The 16,560-nt window shown below is 39.4% G+C and overlaps 1 protein-coding gene across 1 annotated transcript in view; it reads left to right on the forward strand.

Annotated features, from left to right (window-relative positions):
* Positions 1-12,899, forward strand: part of ogfod1 (2-oxoglutarate and iron-dependent oxygenase domain containing 1) — a 34,791-nt gene extending 21,892 nt beyond the window's left edge. The window contains exons 8-13 of the mRNA XM_043707306.1: positions 8-121; positions 1,693-1,772; positions 3,145-3,452; positions 4,903-5,031; positions 11,184-11,242; positions 12,415-12,899. Of these exons, the coding sequence (XP_043563241.1) occupies positions 8-121; positions 1,693-1,772; positions 3,145-3,452; positions 4,903-5,031; positions 11,184-11,242; positions 12,415-12,576 (852 nt within the window). The 3' untranslated portion in view covers positions 12,577-12,899. The remainder of the gene's footprint in view (positions 1-7; positions 122-1,692; positions 1,773-3,144; positions 3,453-4,902; positions 5,032-11,183; positions 11,243-12,414) is intronic.
* The last annotated feature ends 3,661 nt before the right edge of the window (positions 12,900-16,560 follow it).

The following is a 16,560-nucleotide window of genomic DNA, read 5'->3' on the forward strand; positions in this document are numbered from 1 at the left end:
GTTTCAGGAAAAAATTCTTTATGACTGGATCAATCCAATTTACCTAGATGTTTCAACTCAAGCCCACATCCAAGAAGAGTTTGAGGAGGAATCAGAGATACTTCTGAAGAATTTTTTCAAGGTGAAAATTTTTGGGATTGATTTGGTAGAAAGGCAAGAACCCTTGTAAAAATGTATGTGTGGCCTGTACAGTAAAATGGACATGTTTTAGTGTCGTTTGCAATGAGGTAAATTCCATGTTTGTTCAGATATTGGTGTGAGGTGTCCAATTTTATTCAGAGTTGATTTATTTTTATACAATGTTTGTCACTTATAGTTGTGATATATTAATTTTAAGAGTCTAATCTTGTGGGGAAGGTGAGGATGCTAGATTTTGACCAAAGTTGGCACTGGAATTGGAGAAGTATAGACACTGAAAGCTAGACTGGCATTTGGAAACTAACTGTCCAGTCAAGAAGGCTGTAGTAAACATAAGACTGAAGGGTGAAGACTGCCCCAGGATTGTAAAATGAAATGCAGGAGCATTCTTCTGTTCAGATCAAGCAAGGAGACTCACTGAAGTAGACTAGGGTTCATTTATAGGTATTCTTATTTGAAACTGCATTGTATGATTTTAAAGTAAACCAACTTTTTTCAAACTTATTGAATTGCATGGGATTGCTAAGGTGTTTGAAGCAATTTTTGCCTCAGCCAGATTAATTTGGTACATCTTCAGAGAAAGTGAAGAAATACACATGTGAGGTGGATTCTATTGTTACAATTCTTAGTCCTGCACCATAGGACTAGTTATTGCACAGTATGTGCCCAACTCCTTGAAAAATAATGTGCTCAGATCACTTGCAGGAGTAAAATCTGATAAAAGGAATGTTGCAGTATCAAATTCATAAGGAGCTCAAAGAAAAGTTGCCATTCTTTAAATTACCATTATGGAGTCATAAGAGTTGCAAATTGTCGAATGCACTGGTTGTGATCTTGCCTGTATTTCTGCTTCTGTAGATCAGTTTACTTAGAAAGAATTTGCATTAACACAGCACCTTTCCTGATCACAGAATAACCCAAAGTACTCCCAGCTGATCAACTGTATTCAGTTGATACCACAGATATGAGCCGTGCACTATTCTTGTCTCAGCTTGATGCCCAAAAGGCAGTTCTGTCCCAGTGTGCCACAGCTTCATCATGGGAAGGTAAAAAGGCAGGTACTGAATCCATCTTAACTGGAGTGGGGATTGAACCCCATGCTATTGGCACTAGTGGAATCCACACTGGGTGTCTAACTAACTGACCCAACTGGCCCTCAAGGAGTGTGAGTTGCTGTGGCAAAATATATCTTTATGTGCATATTGAATCCTGCACCAATGGATAATGACCACCAAGGCTCCAATTTCTTTGCATCACATACCTGACCAGAAATATTATTGTTTTACTGTATGCAATTGGTGTCTGTTATGAGAATTAACAAGGTGACATTCAATTTGTTAGCTCAGTTGTGAACACCGCTTCAGTGGCCACCAAGTCCTGATGTGGATCTTGAGTCTGGAACGTCTGGTTCAGAAGCAGGGGCACAATCCACTGCCCCATTGATGTGCTCTTCAATGGAGTAGATGGTTTATTTTCTCGAATGACGCACCATAGCAATGGACTAGAATGACTGTTAGCACCCTGTAACTGTTACATTTTCCTCCACTTACGTAGAAAGAAACATTTCAGATGGTTTGTGAGGCTTTGCAAGGCTCAGAGATTAAATGGAAGAGAAGAGGACCTGCCAACAAGAGGTGAGTGAATCAAAACTCTGAGAACATTAGCACTTATTGACATTGGAGCTGTAAACTGATTAAAGGCCCAGTTAACCAGCAGTTCGTGTTGAGAAAAAGCATCGGTGGAGCAGATGCAACAGTAAATTTCTGTAATCTTCCATTTTACTAACAAATTCTGGAGGTCTAAACCTGGAAAAGGAAAGGACAGCACTGTTGCACTACTTCCTTGTTTTAGGAAACAAAACATTGTTTGCAGAACAGCATAAAAATGCAAAACCATTAAATGTTTCAATTTCAATTTCAAACACATTTTTTCCCCATGTAAAGCACATGGGATTCACAGGCCTTGCTAGTAGGTTTGTCAGATTGTATAATGGGCTTGCTTTCTCCTTTCATTCCTCGCAAAAGTATGAGTGAGGAATTCTATATGATTGTACAAGTGAGGACTATTTGTATGGGAGGTGTTTTTGTAACCCACTACCTCACTCTGAATTATTTGAATCTTTAACAGATCTGATGGGAAGAAAACTCAAGCTTTTGCATACACAGCTGGGTTGTGGTGGGGAACTTACATATTTCCACCTGTCTTTTCAAAGAAAAGTCATATCACTGTGTTGTAGTTCATATCGTGCTTGAGGAACCTTTTTATCTTACCATTTGGTCTGTCATGATAATATGATATTCTGGTTTATTTGACAAACAGACATTGACAGCCATGAAAATTAAACTTTCCTTTTTGACCTTAGGCTGGCATCTTGTTCTGTTTGGGTTCATAGAATCATACAATGCAGAAGAGGCCTTTCAGCATTGATCTTCAACCGAATCCCACTTACCAGCACTTGTCACATATTCTTGAATGTTTTGATGCGCCAAGTACTCATCCAGGATGTGAGGCCATTTGCCTTTGCCACCCTCCTAAGCAGCGTGTTCCAAATCATCATCAACCTCTGAGTAGAAATCTTTTTCCTAACATCCCTCCAAAACCTGTGGATCCTCAACTCGAACCTGGCTGTGGAGATAGTCTTCCCCTTTTGTTCTCTCTCTTGATTCTGCCTCCTTTTTTGCCATAGTCTGACATGCTTACGGTCTGACTGGTAATTTATGCCCATATTCATTGGATTTCAACTAAAGGCTTAGCGTCAGCTTGCTTCTCTGCCATCGTATACATGAAATGTCCTTCTAATGTTAAATTATGTCAACAGAACTTTCAATACTTCAATGTTATGTGAAGCCTAAGTGATATTGAAGTATATTGCAGACCTCAGAACAGTGACAGATTCCACTGTACCACTAAGATAGGTGACCGTCTTTGTATTGAAATGCTGCTATCTGGTTCTGTTACTTCCCAAGTATATGACTCGTAATGTGGTATTATGTCTTTATTTTATAGATGCTATGATCAAGCAGAGGAAGATAGCCTCCCTGACATTCTTGCCAAATGTATGGAGCTGTTTTCCTCTGAGGCCATGTTCCTGCTTCTGTCCAATTTTACTGGCTTAAAACTGCATTTCCTCGCAGCCTCCAGTAATGATGCAGATGAGCAGGAGAGTGAAATAGAGGAACGTGATGGCCATGAACATGTATGTTCTAGCATTGAGAAAAGAAACAAATGTAATTCAACAGAGCGTAAAGATGACACAAATGAGGGAGAAGATGTTAAACCAAAGAAAATTGAGGATCCAGGGGAGAGTTCCAAAAGTAAGTTTCACTGAAAAACGTTCTGAACTCTAGTAGATGAATGATTGATATTAGAGGATCAGAAATAACATATGAATTCATTTGTAAATAATTTCACTAAAATGATCGTATTAAATTTCTGATTTTAGATGCCTGCATTCACGAATTCAAAATTGAATGTGTCACTGGATGGCTTAATATGAATTAGATAAGGTGTTCCAGAGGCGTAAATGCCATGTCCTGGTGTAGTATTGAATAGTAGAGATCAGTCCTTCGACATGACGTGCAGGAATTTACAGATCTGGTGAGGCTTTTGCAGACATTGAGGAAAATATTCACCTGATCTACATTTTGGGAAGCAGACAGCATTGGGCACAACAGCGATTTTTGCATTCGTGCCTGTATTACTCACCACTCACTGTTTGTTTTATATTCAACACCTGTCCTGGAACTGTTCCTAACAGCATTGAGGGTGTAATCACACTGGATTAATTACACGAGTTCAAAAGGATGGCTCATCTCCAGTTACTCAACAGTAATTATAGAAGACCAGCAAATGTTGGCCTTGCAAGTGTTTCTCATAGCCTATGAAAGATTTTTTTTTTAAAAGAGTTTGCATGGGCTAGTTTAATATTGACCCTAGTGCTTCAGACATCAATCTATGATTAGGTGAGGTCATGGTGTATTCAAGTCATAACTGGGTGCTTCTTTGGAGTTGGTCTTAGTCTGAAGCAAAAATGAGCAAAACATTGAGATTACATACCACATGGTTTGATTTCAATTTGCAGGTAGGGTGAATGGCTAACTTTATGGGCTGAATAGCCTACTCCACTTCCTATGTTCCGAGGAGGAGAACAAAAGGCATTAAAAAGGGAACTGATTAGGGAAGATAATGGTGTCAGAGGTGTGCAGATGCTAGTGAGAACCTAACAAAGTGAAATTAGTTTTGGGAGAAAGGGAGGACTGCAGATGCTGGAGATCAGAGTCAAAAAGTGTGCTGCTGGAAAAGCACAGCCGGTCAGGCATCATCTGAGGAGCAGGAGAGTCGACGTTTTGAGCAAACGCTGACATTCCTGATAAAGAGCTGGAAACATCAACTCTCTTGCTCCTCAGATGCTGCCTGACTGGCTGTGCCTTTCCAGAACCACACCTTTTGAAGTTTGTTTTGGTGTTGAGCTGCTGGGAATGTCTATTGGGCCTAATAGCCCAGCAGCACCTTGGAAATTTATTTCTCAGATGCAGTCATTTGCGTTGGCCATGTCAAGGAACTGTGCCAATGTTTCCAGATGTTTGGGAGGTTGTTGGGGGTGGGGATAGAGAGAGGAGTTTTGGTGCTTAAGAAAGCTATATGTATAAAATATCATAATTCACTATAATTAAAAGTATCAGGTCAAATAAAGGTATGGTTTTTCACTATCTGAGAAGCATGAATTAAAACTTTGAAGGAACTTTGTGTGTCTGTCCTTCTCAGATCCCATTCTTCCTGTTTGCCGAGGGGAATTGCGATATTGGAGAAATGGGTACTACACACTTATCCATGATACCAATGTGGAAAATTCGGAGTTTGCTCTTGATTTGCTGTTGTACTGTGGGTGTGAAGGTAGGACTTGATGGTTTCATTTTATCAAAATCCATTGCGAACCCACTTGCTTTTATTTTGAAGAAACATCTCATCAATATGAGAGGCAGAACTAAATTGGCAAAAGACATAAATCGAAATACAGGGTAAAGAATAAACAATACAGGTCATTCTACTATAACGCGCATTTCTTCAGCACAAATCGGCTATAACGTGATTGACAAACCGTGGATGTTGTTTGGATACTGAAGGGGTATAGTGATTTTCAGTTATTGATCTTCTACAGTGTGATTTTCTATAACATGAGGTTGCAGAAGAATGCAACTGTTGCATTAGAGCAGAATGACCTCTCATCAATTCCACTTTTGTTGAGGTATGGCTAATCCATGTGGATTTAGTACTTCAGTGGACCCATTCTAATGAGTTGCATCTTCTTTTGCTCTAACATGTACATTTACCTTGTTTTTCTTGAGACTTATTAATTGTTACTGTGTGAAAATTCATGGCAGATGCATCTGTGTACTTTCCATTTCTAAGTTACATTAGTGAACCTGTATTGAATCAAAAGCCCTCATCCACGTACTCCACGCTGAATCTGTGCTAAATAATATCCATGACTTGGGAGATGGGAGAATATAGGAGACTGTGGGTCAGTCTTCAAAACTTCAAGGTTAAGATGAATAGTTCTCTGTCTAGCAGTACATTTTACGTAACTATCATTTTTACAGTGTCATTGTGAAAGCGCCAAACATGTCAAACATTTTATAAAAAGAGAAACGACATGAATTTATGATTGTTGTTAGGAAAACCTTCTTTATGCATAGTAAACAGTATATGTCAGAGGGAATTGGAGATGAACACTTTAGAATCATTTATAAGCACTTGAATGCTGAATCATGAGTAATTTAGTGTGTCTGTAAAGATAAATGAAAATGGATGAAATGACCTTCATCACTTAAGGTGGAAAAACAACTGATTGTAAGATTGCATTAAAAATGCCGAAAATTTGAAAGAAAAGCAAGTAAAATGCAGCTCATCCCAAGTCGGTTTGATCTGTGCTGTGAAAGACTTTAACAACTGGATGATGTTCTGGGTAAATTACCACAAGTTAATTAATTTGCCTACTTATTAAGAAATTTCACAGACAATCTGATAATGAAACAATTATTTAACTTTATTGCATGCAGTGACCAAAATAAGACCCCTCGAGTAAGCAAATTAAGTTTCACAACTCAACTTGGCTATTACCTGATTAATGGTGGAATTCAACTAAAATTCCAAACAATAGCGTCTATCTCTGGATGTATCCAGGGTTCAGTCCTGATGTAGTGTTGTTCTTTGGAGTTTTGCTACTGAAGAATCCTGGAGTTGAATACTTAGAGTACTTTCTGTTCTTCAAGTTTACTGTGTGACATTATTGATAATCTTTCAGATTCTTTCATCCACAGTATTGACTACCCATCTGGAGCCATCAAGTCTGCAACTTGCCTTCCTAACAGAAGTAGCTTCCCTGTTTCTTGTCAATTTGGCATTGACTGTGTTTGAAAACACAAATTTCTTTCAATTAACTCCTTGAATTTTTCTATAGTGCAATCTTCCAGTTAAGATGGCGACACGGTAAAACACTCCAGCTGGAGCTCCTCTGCTTGCCAGCTCCTTTTCCTTTGTCTTTTTTTCTTTATTAACCTCTTGCTGCAGTTTTTCTTGCATCTCACCCCTCCGCCCCCCCAACTTTTATCTTCCTAACGTACCCTTACTGGGGGTAATGGAGAACAGAGTCTGAGATCAGCCTAGAGCAGGAGGCGAGTCACTGTTGAAGAGCGAGCGCGAGCTGAGTCCTGGCCAGAATGGCAGCAGAGCAATTGTGGGTCGAATCCCGAAAGTGAGGTGCGGCTGGAGCCCAAAGCGGGGACCAGAGCAATTGCGGGCCGAGCCAGAGTGGGGAGTAAAGCGAGTGCAGGCCATGTCCCACAAGCAAGCCACAGCTGGAGCCTGAAGCGGCAACAGCATGAGCACGGGCAGAGTCCCAGCCGGAGCGGCAGCAGAGTGAGCATGGGCTGAGCTGGGAGCCAAATTGCAGTTGGAGTCAGGGTGGGAGCAGAGTGAACCCAGACTGGTTTGGGAGGCCAGTCCTGGACAGAGGCCAGCATGTGGAGGCACTGTGGTGCCATGTTCTGAAACTGGCAGGCATGGACTTGGTGAAAAAGGACTATAACTTGAGTATTTTAATATTCTTTATTCTCATTCTGGACTCTTTAAACTCTGGATTCCCATGCTCATTTCTTTTTTCTTTACTGTTTCAATTCTGTAACAACAGTTTCCCCATATCTTCCCCAATTGTTGTGTCTTAACCTTTATTGGTTCTGTCTCACCTGCTGAGCCCGGGTCTTTGCATTATAATCTTGCCCAAAGCGATCATTAGGATTACCTCATTACTCTTCCACCAAATAAGGATTTACAGTTCATGTCATTCCTCTGAGCTGATCCGGTTTGAACTGTTTCCAGTCAGCACAAGACAGTGGGTGGGGCTTTGGTAACTTGAGTTCACAAGCTGCTGTTTTTCTGTGTTGTAGAAAAGTCCTGAAGAAGGGTTATGTCTGAAACATTGAGTTCTCCATCTCCTGATGCTGCCTGGCTTACTGTGTTCATCCAGTCTCCTGCTTGTCTACCTTGGATTCCAGCATCTGCAGTTTTGTTTTGTTTTTGTGTGTGAGCAGTCCCTGTCCAACATTATCAAGCAGTTTATTCATGTAACTTTGACTGCTCCTTTTCCCAGGCAAGTCAAATTGCTTTCAATTCCAATTGTCGTTGTCTCTTAACAGTTTATTCCAGGCAGAGCTTTTGCTGATTCTTTCAATCCATGAACAGTTAATAAAGTTCTGAAGGTTACGTTATCACAATGACCTTTCATCTGAAAAGGGAAAACCGAGAAAGGTAATAGATTTTAAACCGTGAAAGTGGAGAGAGTGAGGAAAATGCCAAAAGTGTAGATCTGTGTTAACATGAAAAACAGGAGAGAGAAAATGATAAAAAGAGATGGTGGTGCAAGGCCACTCAGTCAAATTGAAGTGGTGTGGCTAGAAGTGCAGGAACATGTGAGCAGCTGTAGTCTCATTAGGAAATCTGAGTTAAGTAAAGTAAAAATAGGACAAATAAAAAATAAATGTGTGGAATGGCTATTAATGATGGACTGATGAGCATTTGCTTTACAAAACTAAAAGTGTGAGTAAAACAAAAGCATGCGAAATAAAATGGAACAAAATAGGTGTGCAATTGGTAGAGCTTATTGTTGACCTATGTTTCTCCCATTTTTAGGAGCAGGATGTTCCTGGGCTGCTGTGCAGCTGTGTATGTTGGTAGCTGCAGACCTCAAGGCCTGTCATCTGTGTGTCGTGTGCATTGACCTGGCCAAATGAAGAAGCCTATTAAGCCTCTTGTGAGACACAGCGTTGGGGTCTTGCTGATGACTTTTGCTGATCATTCACAGGACAGTAATGAGAAACTCTTCTGTAACCCTGGTACGGGTGCTTGGCCTCTGCTAATCCTGAAGAAGGGCTTATGCCCAAAACGTCAATTCTCCTGCTCCTTGGATGCTGCCTGACCTGCGCTTTTCCAGCAACACATTTTTCAGCTCTGCTAATCCTCCCATTTACTTTTACTTTCCTTTAACTTGCTACGGTAATGGCTGTTGTCATGCCTTTAAATTGACCCTGCATTTTAATCTCTTGTCATCATCTTCTGCCCAGTGCCAGTTACTGGCCACTAAATCACTCTAGGTAAAAACAAGGACTGCAGATGCTGGAAACCAGATTCTAGATTAGAGTGGTGCTGGAAAAGCACAGCAGTTCAGGCAGCATCTGAGGAGCAGGAAAATTGACGTTTCGGGCAAAAGCCATTCATCAGGAATAGAGGCAGAGTGCCTGCAACGTGGAGGCACCCTGCAGACACTCTGCTAAACTAAACCACTCCAGTCGGTTAGAGCCATCTTCAGTGAATATTGGGACTGATGATTGCTTCCTTACCAGGATGCAGTATGGACCCAGAAATAGTTTCAATGTCAGGATCCTAACTCCAAGAAAAATTCTTGCAGTGTAGATATTTGTTCAACATTACTGTCATTTTCTCATTTCCCATGGTAACATCTCCTGTCTCAGCCTCCAAAGGATCAACATTCGCATTTACTGACCTTTTTGGATGTTTGCAAAAGGTCTTGCTTTCTGCAATTATATCCTTGACTATCAATCTGTTTTATCAACATTTTGTTCATTGTTTACTGGTTTCTAAATCATTGCCAGTCCTCAGCCTTGTGGTATTATAAACATCTTTTAATCTGATACTGACCTTAACTTCCTAGTGATTCACAGATGATTGTTTCTTTGTTTGTTCTTGTTCTTAAATGGAATGTATTTTTCTTGAAGGTTCAGAATTGTTTCTTTGAATGTTTCCCACCATTTGTTTATTATCCTATCTTTTCATCTATTTACTCAATCAATTTTACTTCCCTCATTTTCAAATAACTGACTTTGCTTAAATTTAAGATTTTTGTTTGGGACTGGAGAATATCACACTCAAACTTCATTTGAGATTCCGAAGTAAACTGCCTGATTGCACAATATGTTTTCTAATATAACTTTATTTCTTATTGGTTCCACAATGTATTGTTCCAGGAAACAATGCAATATTAGGTATAGATTGTTTTGCGCTGTCTTCTGTGAATGTCTTGCTTCATTGTGCTGCAGTTAGTGGAGCAGAATAGTCTATTGAAAAAACAGCTGAATAATTCTCAGAGCCTGGCTTGCCTTCTTGAAACCACCATCCTTTAATAACCGTACGATCCCATTGTTTGAAAACCTGGTGGCCATCCAGCTGTCATGTTGGAATTTTATGGCTGAAGAAGTTATGAACAAAATGGATAAAGTAGAGTTGGTGGACACAGTATACTTAGATTTTCTTGGCTTAAGAGGTAAAGCACTGGCATGGATTAAAAATTGGCTAACAGACAGGAAACAATTAGCAATAGCAGGCTGTGACTAGTGGGTATATCATGGATCAGTACTTGAATCAGCTGGTCTCAATATATTTTCATGATTGGAGGTTAGGACCAAATGTAATATTTCCAAATTTGGGGAGGATACAAAATTAAGTGGGAATGTGTGTTTTGAGGAAGATGTAAACCAGCTTCAAGAGGACTTGGACAGTTTTAGTGAATGGGCAAGACCATGGCAAATGGAATATAATGTGGAAAAATGTGCTGTTTTCCACTTTGGTTGGAGAAACAAATTTACAGATATCATTTAAATGGTAAGAGGTTGAAAGGTGTAGATGTCCATAAGTCACTGGAGGCTAACTTGGAACTGTGAAGAAATGTGGACTGCAGATGCTGAAGAGCAGAATCTAAAAGTGTGGCACTGGAAAAGCACAGCAGATCAAGCATATCTGAGGAACAGGAGAGTCGATGTTTTGGGCATTAGCCCTTCATTAGGAATGAACATGGAACTGCAGCAAGCAGGAAGGCTAATGGAATATCAACCAATCTTGCAAAGGCAATCTGTATATCGGAGTAGTGCAGTGTTGTTTCAATTCTGTAAGTACTTGCTTATACTCCACGTGGAGTACTGTGTGCTGTTTTGGTCTCCGTATGTCAGGAAACATTATTATTGTCTTAGAGGGAGTGCAACAAAAGGTCAACAGATTTGTTTACTTTCCTATGAAGAACGATTGGGCAAAATGGGCCTGTATTCTCTAGGGTTTTGCAGATAAGAAGTGATTTCATTGAAGCCTATAAAATACTTAAAAGGATGGACAAGGTAGATGCAGATGAAATGTTTCCCTTGGTTGGGGAGTTTAGAACCAATGAGTACAATTTAAAAATCAGAGGAATGCTGGGATGGAGATGTGGAGAAACCTTTTTACCCACAGTGTTGCAAATCTTTGGAATTCTCTACTGTGGAAGCTCAGTCTTTGTGTCTATTTAACTTAGAGATTCTTTGATTTCTGATTATCCATTTGTACAGAATGGTAAAAGGCACTGAAGTATTTGATCAGCCATGAATGTATTAAATGATGTAGCTGGCTTGACTGGTTTTTTGCTTCTTTTTATGTTCCCAGGAGGAAAATAGAAGGCATCAAAAAAGGAGCTGAAAGTTACCATGCATCTTTTTTTTTCGTTTCAGGCTGGAATGAGGAATTTGGTGGTGTTACTTCATACATTGCTAAAGGAGAAGATGAGGAGGTACGCTCTATTTTTGTTCAATTTCAAATCGGTGAAGAATGGAAGTAACAGCTTATAATTACATAAGTTCATGATCTCTGGATGCTCTGCGGCCCTTGCAATCAATGCAATGAGTTTTAAAGGAACTCACAGTTGTAATGTAGAAAAACCTATTTGTGCACAGCAACTCCCAAAAACAGTAGTGACAACAGCCAGACTTGGAAATTTTGGTTGAGGGATAACTATTTTCCGGAACTCCCCTACTATTTTTCAAAATGTTGCGATGAAGTATTTTATATGTACGTGAGAAGGTAGCCAGAAAACAGCTCCTATGATATGCGGTAGTCCCTCGGTATTGCACAGAAATTTGCCTGGCGTGCCTCTACATATCATGTGGGAGATGATGGTGGAGTGGTGAAATTGATGAAATTGTAAGATCCCTAAAGGTAATCCAAGATAAATGCTAACCTGGGCAATGTGGGGTCCCAGAATTGTAAGAACAATGGATTATTTTCTTAACTTTCTCTGTACTTGTGTTGGATTGTAATTGATACAAAATTAATAAGATGAAATAGACAGGTTGCCCAAGTAACAGTTAGTAATAGCAAAAAGCAGACCTCTGTTCAGCCTAGTCATTCTGCATTTATGGCAATTAAAACAATCAGTTTTTTCATTTGAGTTGGGAACTGTAAGGCAGCTAATGAGTAGATGACACTAATCAGTGATGGTAAACCTATCCTTTCTAGTGGAAAATGTGGGCTTGCATAAAGGGTCTTTAAACATCCGTGGCACATTAACAATTTGGGTTGGAAGAGTGGTTGTCTGTAAGTATTGTAAATTAGTCCCTAAATTGAGTTGCAAGATTCCAAATGTCATTATCAAATCGTCGGTTTTCTAGTTATAGCTAAAGCTAAATGGTTGAGAATGGAATCATGCCACCGAAGGAGATCAAAAATGAGGCATTAATACTCCAGTAAGGGGAAGGTGCAAAATGTGGATTACTCAGCATGGTCTCAGGTGCACATACCAGCAAGGTACTAACTCTTGGCAAAATATCAAAGGCTGGGCATTGTCATATGCCTCTCATATTGACCAGAGATCAAGTATAAGAAGGAAATGGAGGAGAAGAGGAAAAGGAGAAATGAAGTGTTAACTCAATAAAAACCTTGTTAACAGTTTGTGTTGTATTTCAGTTACTTAGCCTTTGCCCAGAAGACAACTCCCTGGCCTTGATCTACCGAGATAAAGAAACGCTAAAGTTTGTGAAACACATTAACCAGCGAAGCATCAGTCAGTGTAAGAAGACGCATGAGACAAAGGGATTCTGGGACTTTAACTTTGTGTATTATGAATGATGGCACATCTGGGTTTTCTATGTAATCCTTCGCATCTAGTGTGGGATAAAACATCAAAATGATAAATTATATGCTCCTGCTGTTAAAGAGCTTTTTTGTGGTATGAGTGCCAGTACCTTCTAACATCTGGTATATAATGGTGGCAGTTACATCACTACAGCAGTTCACATGGGCTGTAAGTGTCATTGCCAGTTGTTTGCTCATTCATTGAAAGACTTACTTGACCTGGTAGAAGCTCTTCAAGTCTCAATTGCTTTATCAGTCTGCTATTATTGTCATTGTAGCAGTTGTAATTTTCTAAATTAAAAATAATTTTGTAGTAATCATGACTTATGCCTTAAATTTCCTGTAACTCTCTGCAAGTGGCTATGCTTCATAATCATCCATCTTCATTTAGCCAGCTGTAAGTTTCTCGTGGTGTTCTCTAAATTTCAAACATTTTGTAGACTGTGGCAGTAGGGTAATTTCATGTGGCAGGTGTAGATTTTAGTGTGAGTGCTTGCGTATATAATTATGTGATCCTGAGAGTTATTTTGGTGCATTCTTTGGTGTTTCCTTCAGTTAATATCCTTTTCTCTGAATTTCTTCCATGGCCCTTAGCTAAGATATAGCATAGGTGATTTATTGCTAATTCTCAGCCAATTTTGCTTGGAACTAGGCTGCTGGAAAATATGGGAGTAGCAAGGCAAGAAGTGCTTCTTTGCTTTAGTATATTATGCAGATTGGTTAGCTCAGTTGACGAGATGGCTGAGTGATGGTAACATTGTGGGTTCAATTCTCATATTGGCTGAGTTCACCATGAGGGTCCTGGCTTCTCAGCCTCTTCCCTCACTTGAGATGTAGTGATCCTCGGGTCAAATCCACCACCAGTCATCTCTCTAATGAGCGAGCAATCGTATGTGCTTTGGGACGATGATGATTTTACTTTTTTTTTACATCAAATATTAGATATTCATTAAAGTTAAATTGATGGTTTCATTTAGGGGGGCAGGAAAGATAATTGGCCTGGGTTATAAAAATCTCACCAATGTGTTAGAGGAGTGACAGTTTTGAGGTTGGGAATTCAATAATCTATTTGCATCTAACTAGGCTGTCTAAAAAGAAAGGTAATTGCCTCTTCAGGAATTCTTGATGCACAAAACTGTAAAGGTGTTCTACTCCTTTCTAGCTTTCATCCTTTGCAGTGATGAGTTATCAAATTAACTAACTATACTTAGTGAAATCTGAGGTTGATATGTGGCTCATGATTTAGACAGTAGTTTTCTGAGTAGAGAGTGAGATTGGTAGAGACTGAGAATGAGCACAAGACAAAGATCGAAACAAAGACATTGTTAAGGTGTTACATCTGAGGTTGGAGGAGTGCACTGTTTCTCAATAGTCACACTACTCCATGAATCACAGCACATGTCAGACAATGTTTTGCCCAATTATCGATAAAACTAATTGTACATATTAATCAATTTGTTTGAGAATACAGATACAAGACCTAGCTTTCTTTTATGTATTTGTTCTTTATTAAACAAGATTTATTCAATAATGATGCAAAAATTACTAATCGTTTGAGATGTGACAGTAAATATATACATACCCTTTAAAATACAAAAACACCAATTAAAGAGAAAGAAAGTTAATTTCACTGTGACAGTCAACTTTAGTTAAAAATCTTTTTGATCAAATAATTATGATTCTTGAAGGAATAGAAGCATATACATAATAATTAGACAGCATAAGCATTTCAAGAGGAATACTAACATTTACTGCAAGAGTAAGGATGTTTGATGCAGTTGTACCTGGCATTGGAGTGATCACACCTGAACTATTTGGTTACCCAACGAAGGAAAGACTAGTCTTAAAGGTTCTTTGGATTGATTCCTGCAATGTGAGTTAATTCCACGAGGTGAGATTGTGTAAGCTGTCCTATATTCTCAAATTTTTTTAAAAATCGGATGCTTTCATCGAAACTTATGAAATTCTTGGTCATGTCAACCTAAATTAGGAATAGGGTAAGGCACTTGACCCCTCTAGCTTGTTGTTCCATTGAATAAAATCACAATTGTCTGATTACTCTAAACTCTTGTCTACCTTCACTTTCCTCAACTCTGCTTCACTTGTCTTTTCAAGACCAGAGTTCTGAAGACTCACGACTCCGATAAAATGTTTTCTGTATCTGTTTTAAACTGTTAGGACCTTATTTGAAAGTGTCCCCTCGTTCCAGAAAGGCAATGTCTTTTTCACATGCACCCTGTCAAGACCGCCAGGATATTACGCAATTCAATCATGTTGCCTCTTACTCTTTGAGGAGAAAGTGAGGTCTGCAGATGCTGGAGATCAGAGCTGGAAATGTGTTGCTGGAAAAGCGCAGCAGGTCAGGCAGCATCCAGGGAACAGGAGAATCGACGTTTCGGGCATAAGCCGAAGAAGGGCTTATGCCCGAAATGTCGATTCTCCTGTTCCCTGGATGCTGCCTGACCTGCTGCGCTTTTCCAGCAACACATTTCCAGCTGCCTCTTACTCTTCTAAACTCACAAAGAAAGAAGAGGTCAGCGAATGAGAACTCAAATAAGAAATGTTTTTATCTTTAAAATTTTTTTGTCCAGAGGCCTCTGGATGTTCAGTTGTTTAATATATTCAAGACTGAGAATGATAAATGTTTGAGTTCTAAGAAAATGAATTGATATGGGAATAGAATAGAAATATGGAGTTAGTATGAAAGCTCACTGTCAGTCACAGTCAAGGAGCCACATAATCTAATTGTTGTACACGTCCTTGCTCAACAAGTAGTTTTAGTGTCAGCTTTGGCTCTTTATTTTTGTCTTGAGGCTTGTCAGCTTCCTTAATAGTAGTAAGATGAAGACAGTCAGATGAATGTTTGTCCTATTTTCAATGTTGGAAGGAAGGCAAAGCTGGATGAATGCTGAAATTCACATGTGGGATTCTCTGAGTAGAAGGTGGGGAAAGGAAAATGGTCCATTATTGCTTTGGATTCTCTCAGTCATCTACTTCCTTCAGTCAGCAAAAAAAAGGCTAATTTATTTAATTAAGCAAAAAAGTGCAAGATTCAAGATGATTTTTACAGTTCTAACGAAGAAACATTTGCCCTAAAACTACAGACCAAGTCCAAGTTAGTGAGACCATTCTTGGGTAGTAATATACAGTGTAATTTTTTTGTATGAAATATTGGCTGGATTGTCGGATGAAAATGGTGTGGTATCATGGTTTTGTGATAGCTTTTGTTTTACCATTATGGCCAGGAAGATGTTGTAATGGATCTATGTATGGATAAGAGCAAAATATAGGATGATTGTTGAATCCTGAATTTAGGTTATTTTAATTGGAGTTGCAGTCAAATGAGACAGTGATTCACAGCCTGGACAGAAGGAAGATATATTGGTACCACCTGGGAGTCTTGAGACGCAATGGTATTCCTATCTCTGAACCAGTGGACCAAAGTTCACTACAAGCCCCAGAGGTGTGTAATACCATCTCTTACCATTGGTGAGAACTTGGGTAGGCCATGGCAGACCACTGCAAATCATAAACCCAAACACAAATTGCTGGTAAAGAATAGCAGTTCTGGCTGCATCTGTGGAGAGAAATCAGAGTTAACATTTTGGCTTGAGTGATGCTTTGTCAGAATTGATGGTAGCTAGGAAGAAATTGGTTTATGCAGAAGATAGGGTGGCGGAGGGATTAAGAAGTAAACGATAAGGGGGATAGCCCAAAGAAAGACAAAGAACAGTTAGATAGACAAAGGACTTGATAACTCTCTGGCTAGGTGGGTGAATAGCTATTAATGGGGAGTGTGTCATCGCAGACTATGTAATAACAAGACCCGGTATATGGGAGTTGGGTTAAGGACACAGGAGAGCTCAAGCCCTAAAGGTATTGAATGCTACATGGAGTCCAGAAGGCTGCATATTCCCCAAGTGGAAATTGAGATACTGTTCTTCCAGTTTGTGCTGAGCATAGCTGGAGCATGAAGCA

Source organism: Chiloscyllium plagiosum, chromosome 17, assembly GCF_004010195.1.
Source record: "Chiloscyllium plagiosum isolate BGI_BamShark_2017 chromosome 17, ASM401019v2, whole genome shotgun sequence".
Classification (NCBI taxonomy): domain Eukaryota; kingdom Metazoa; phylum Chordata; class Chondrichthyes; order Orectolobiformes; family Hemiscylliidae; genus Chiloscyllium; species Chiloscyllium plagiosum.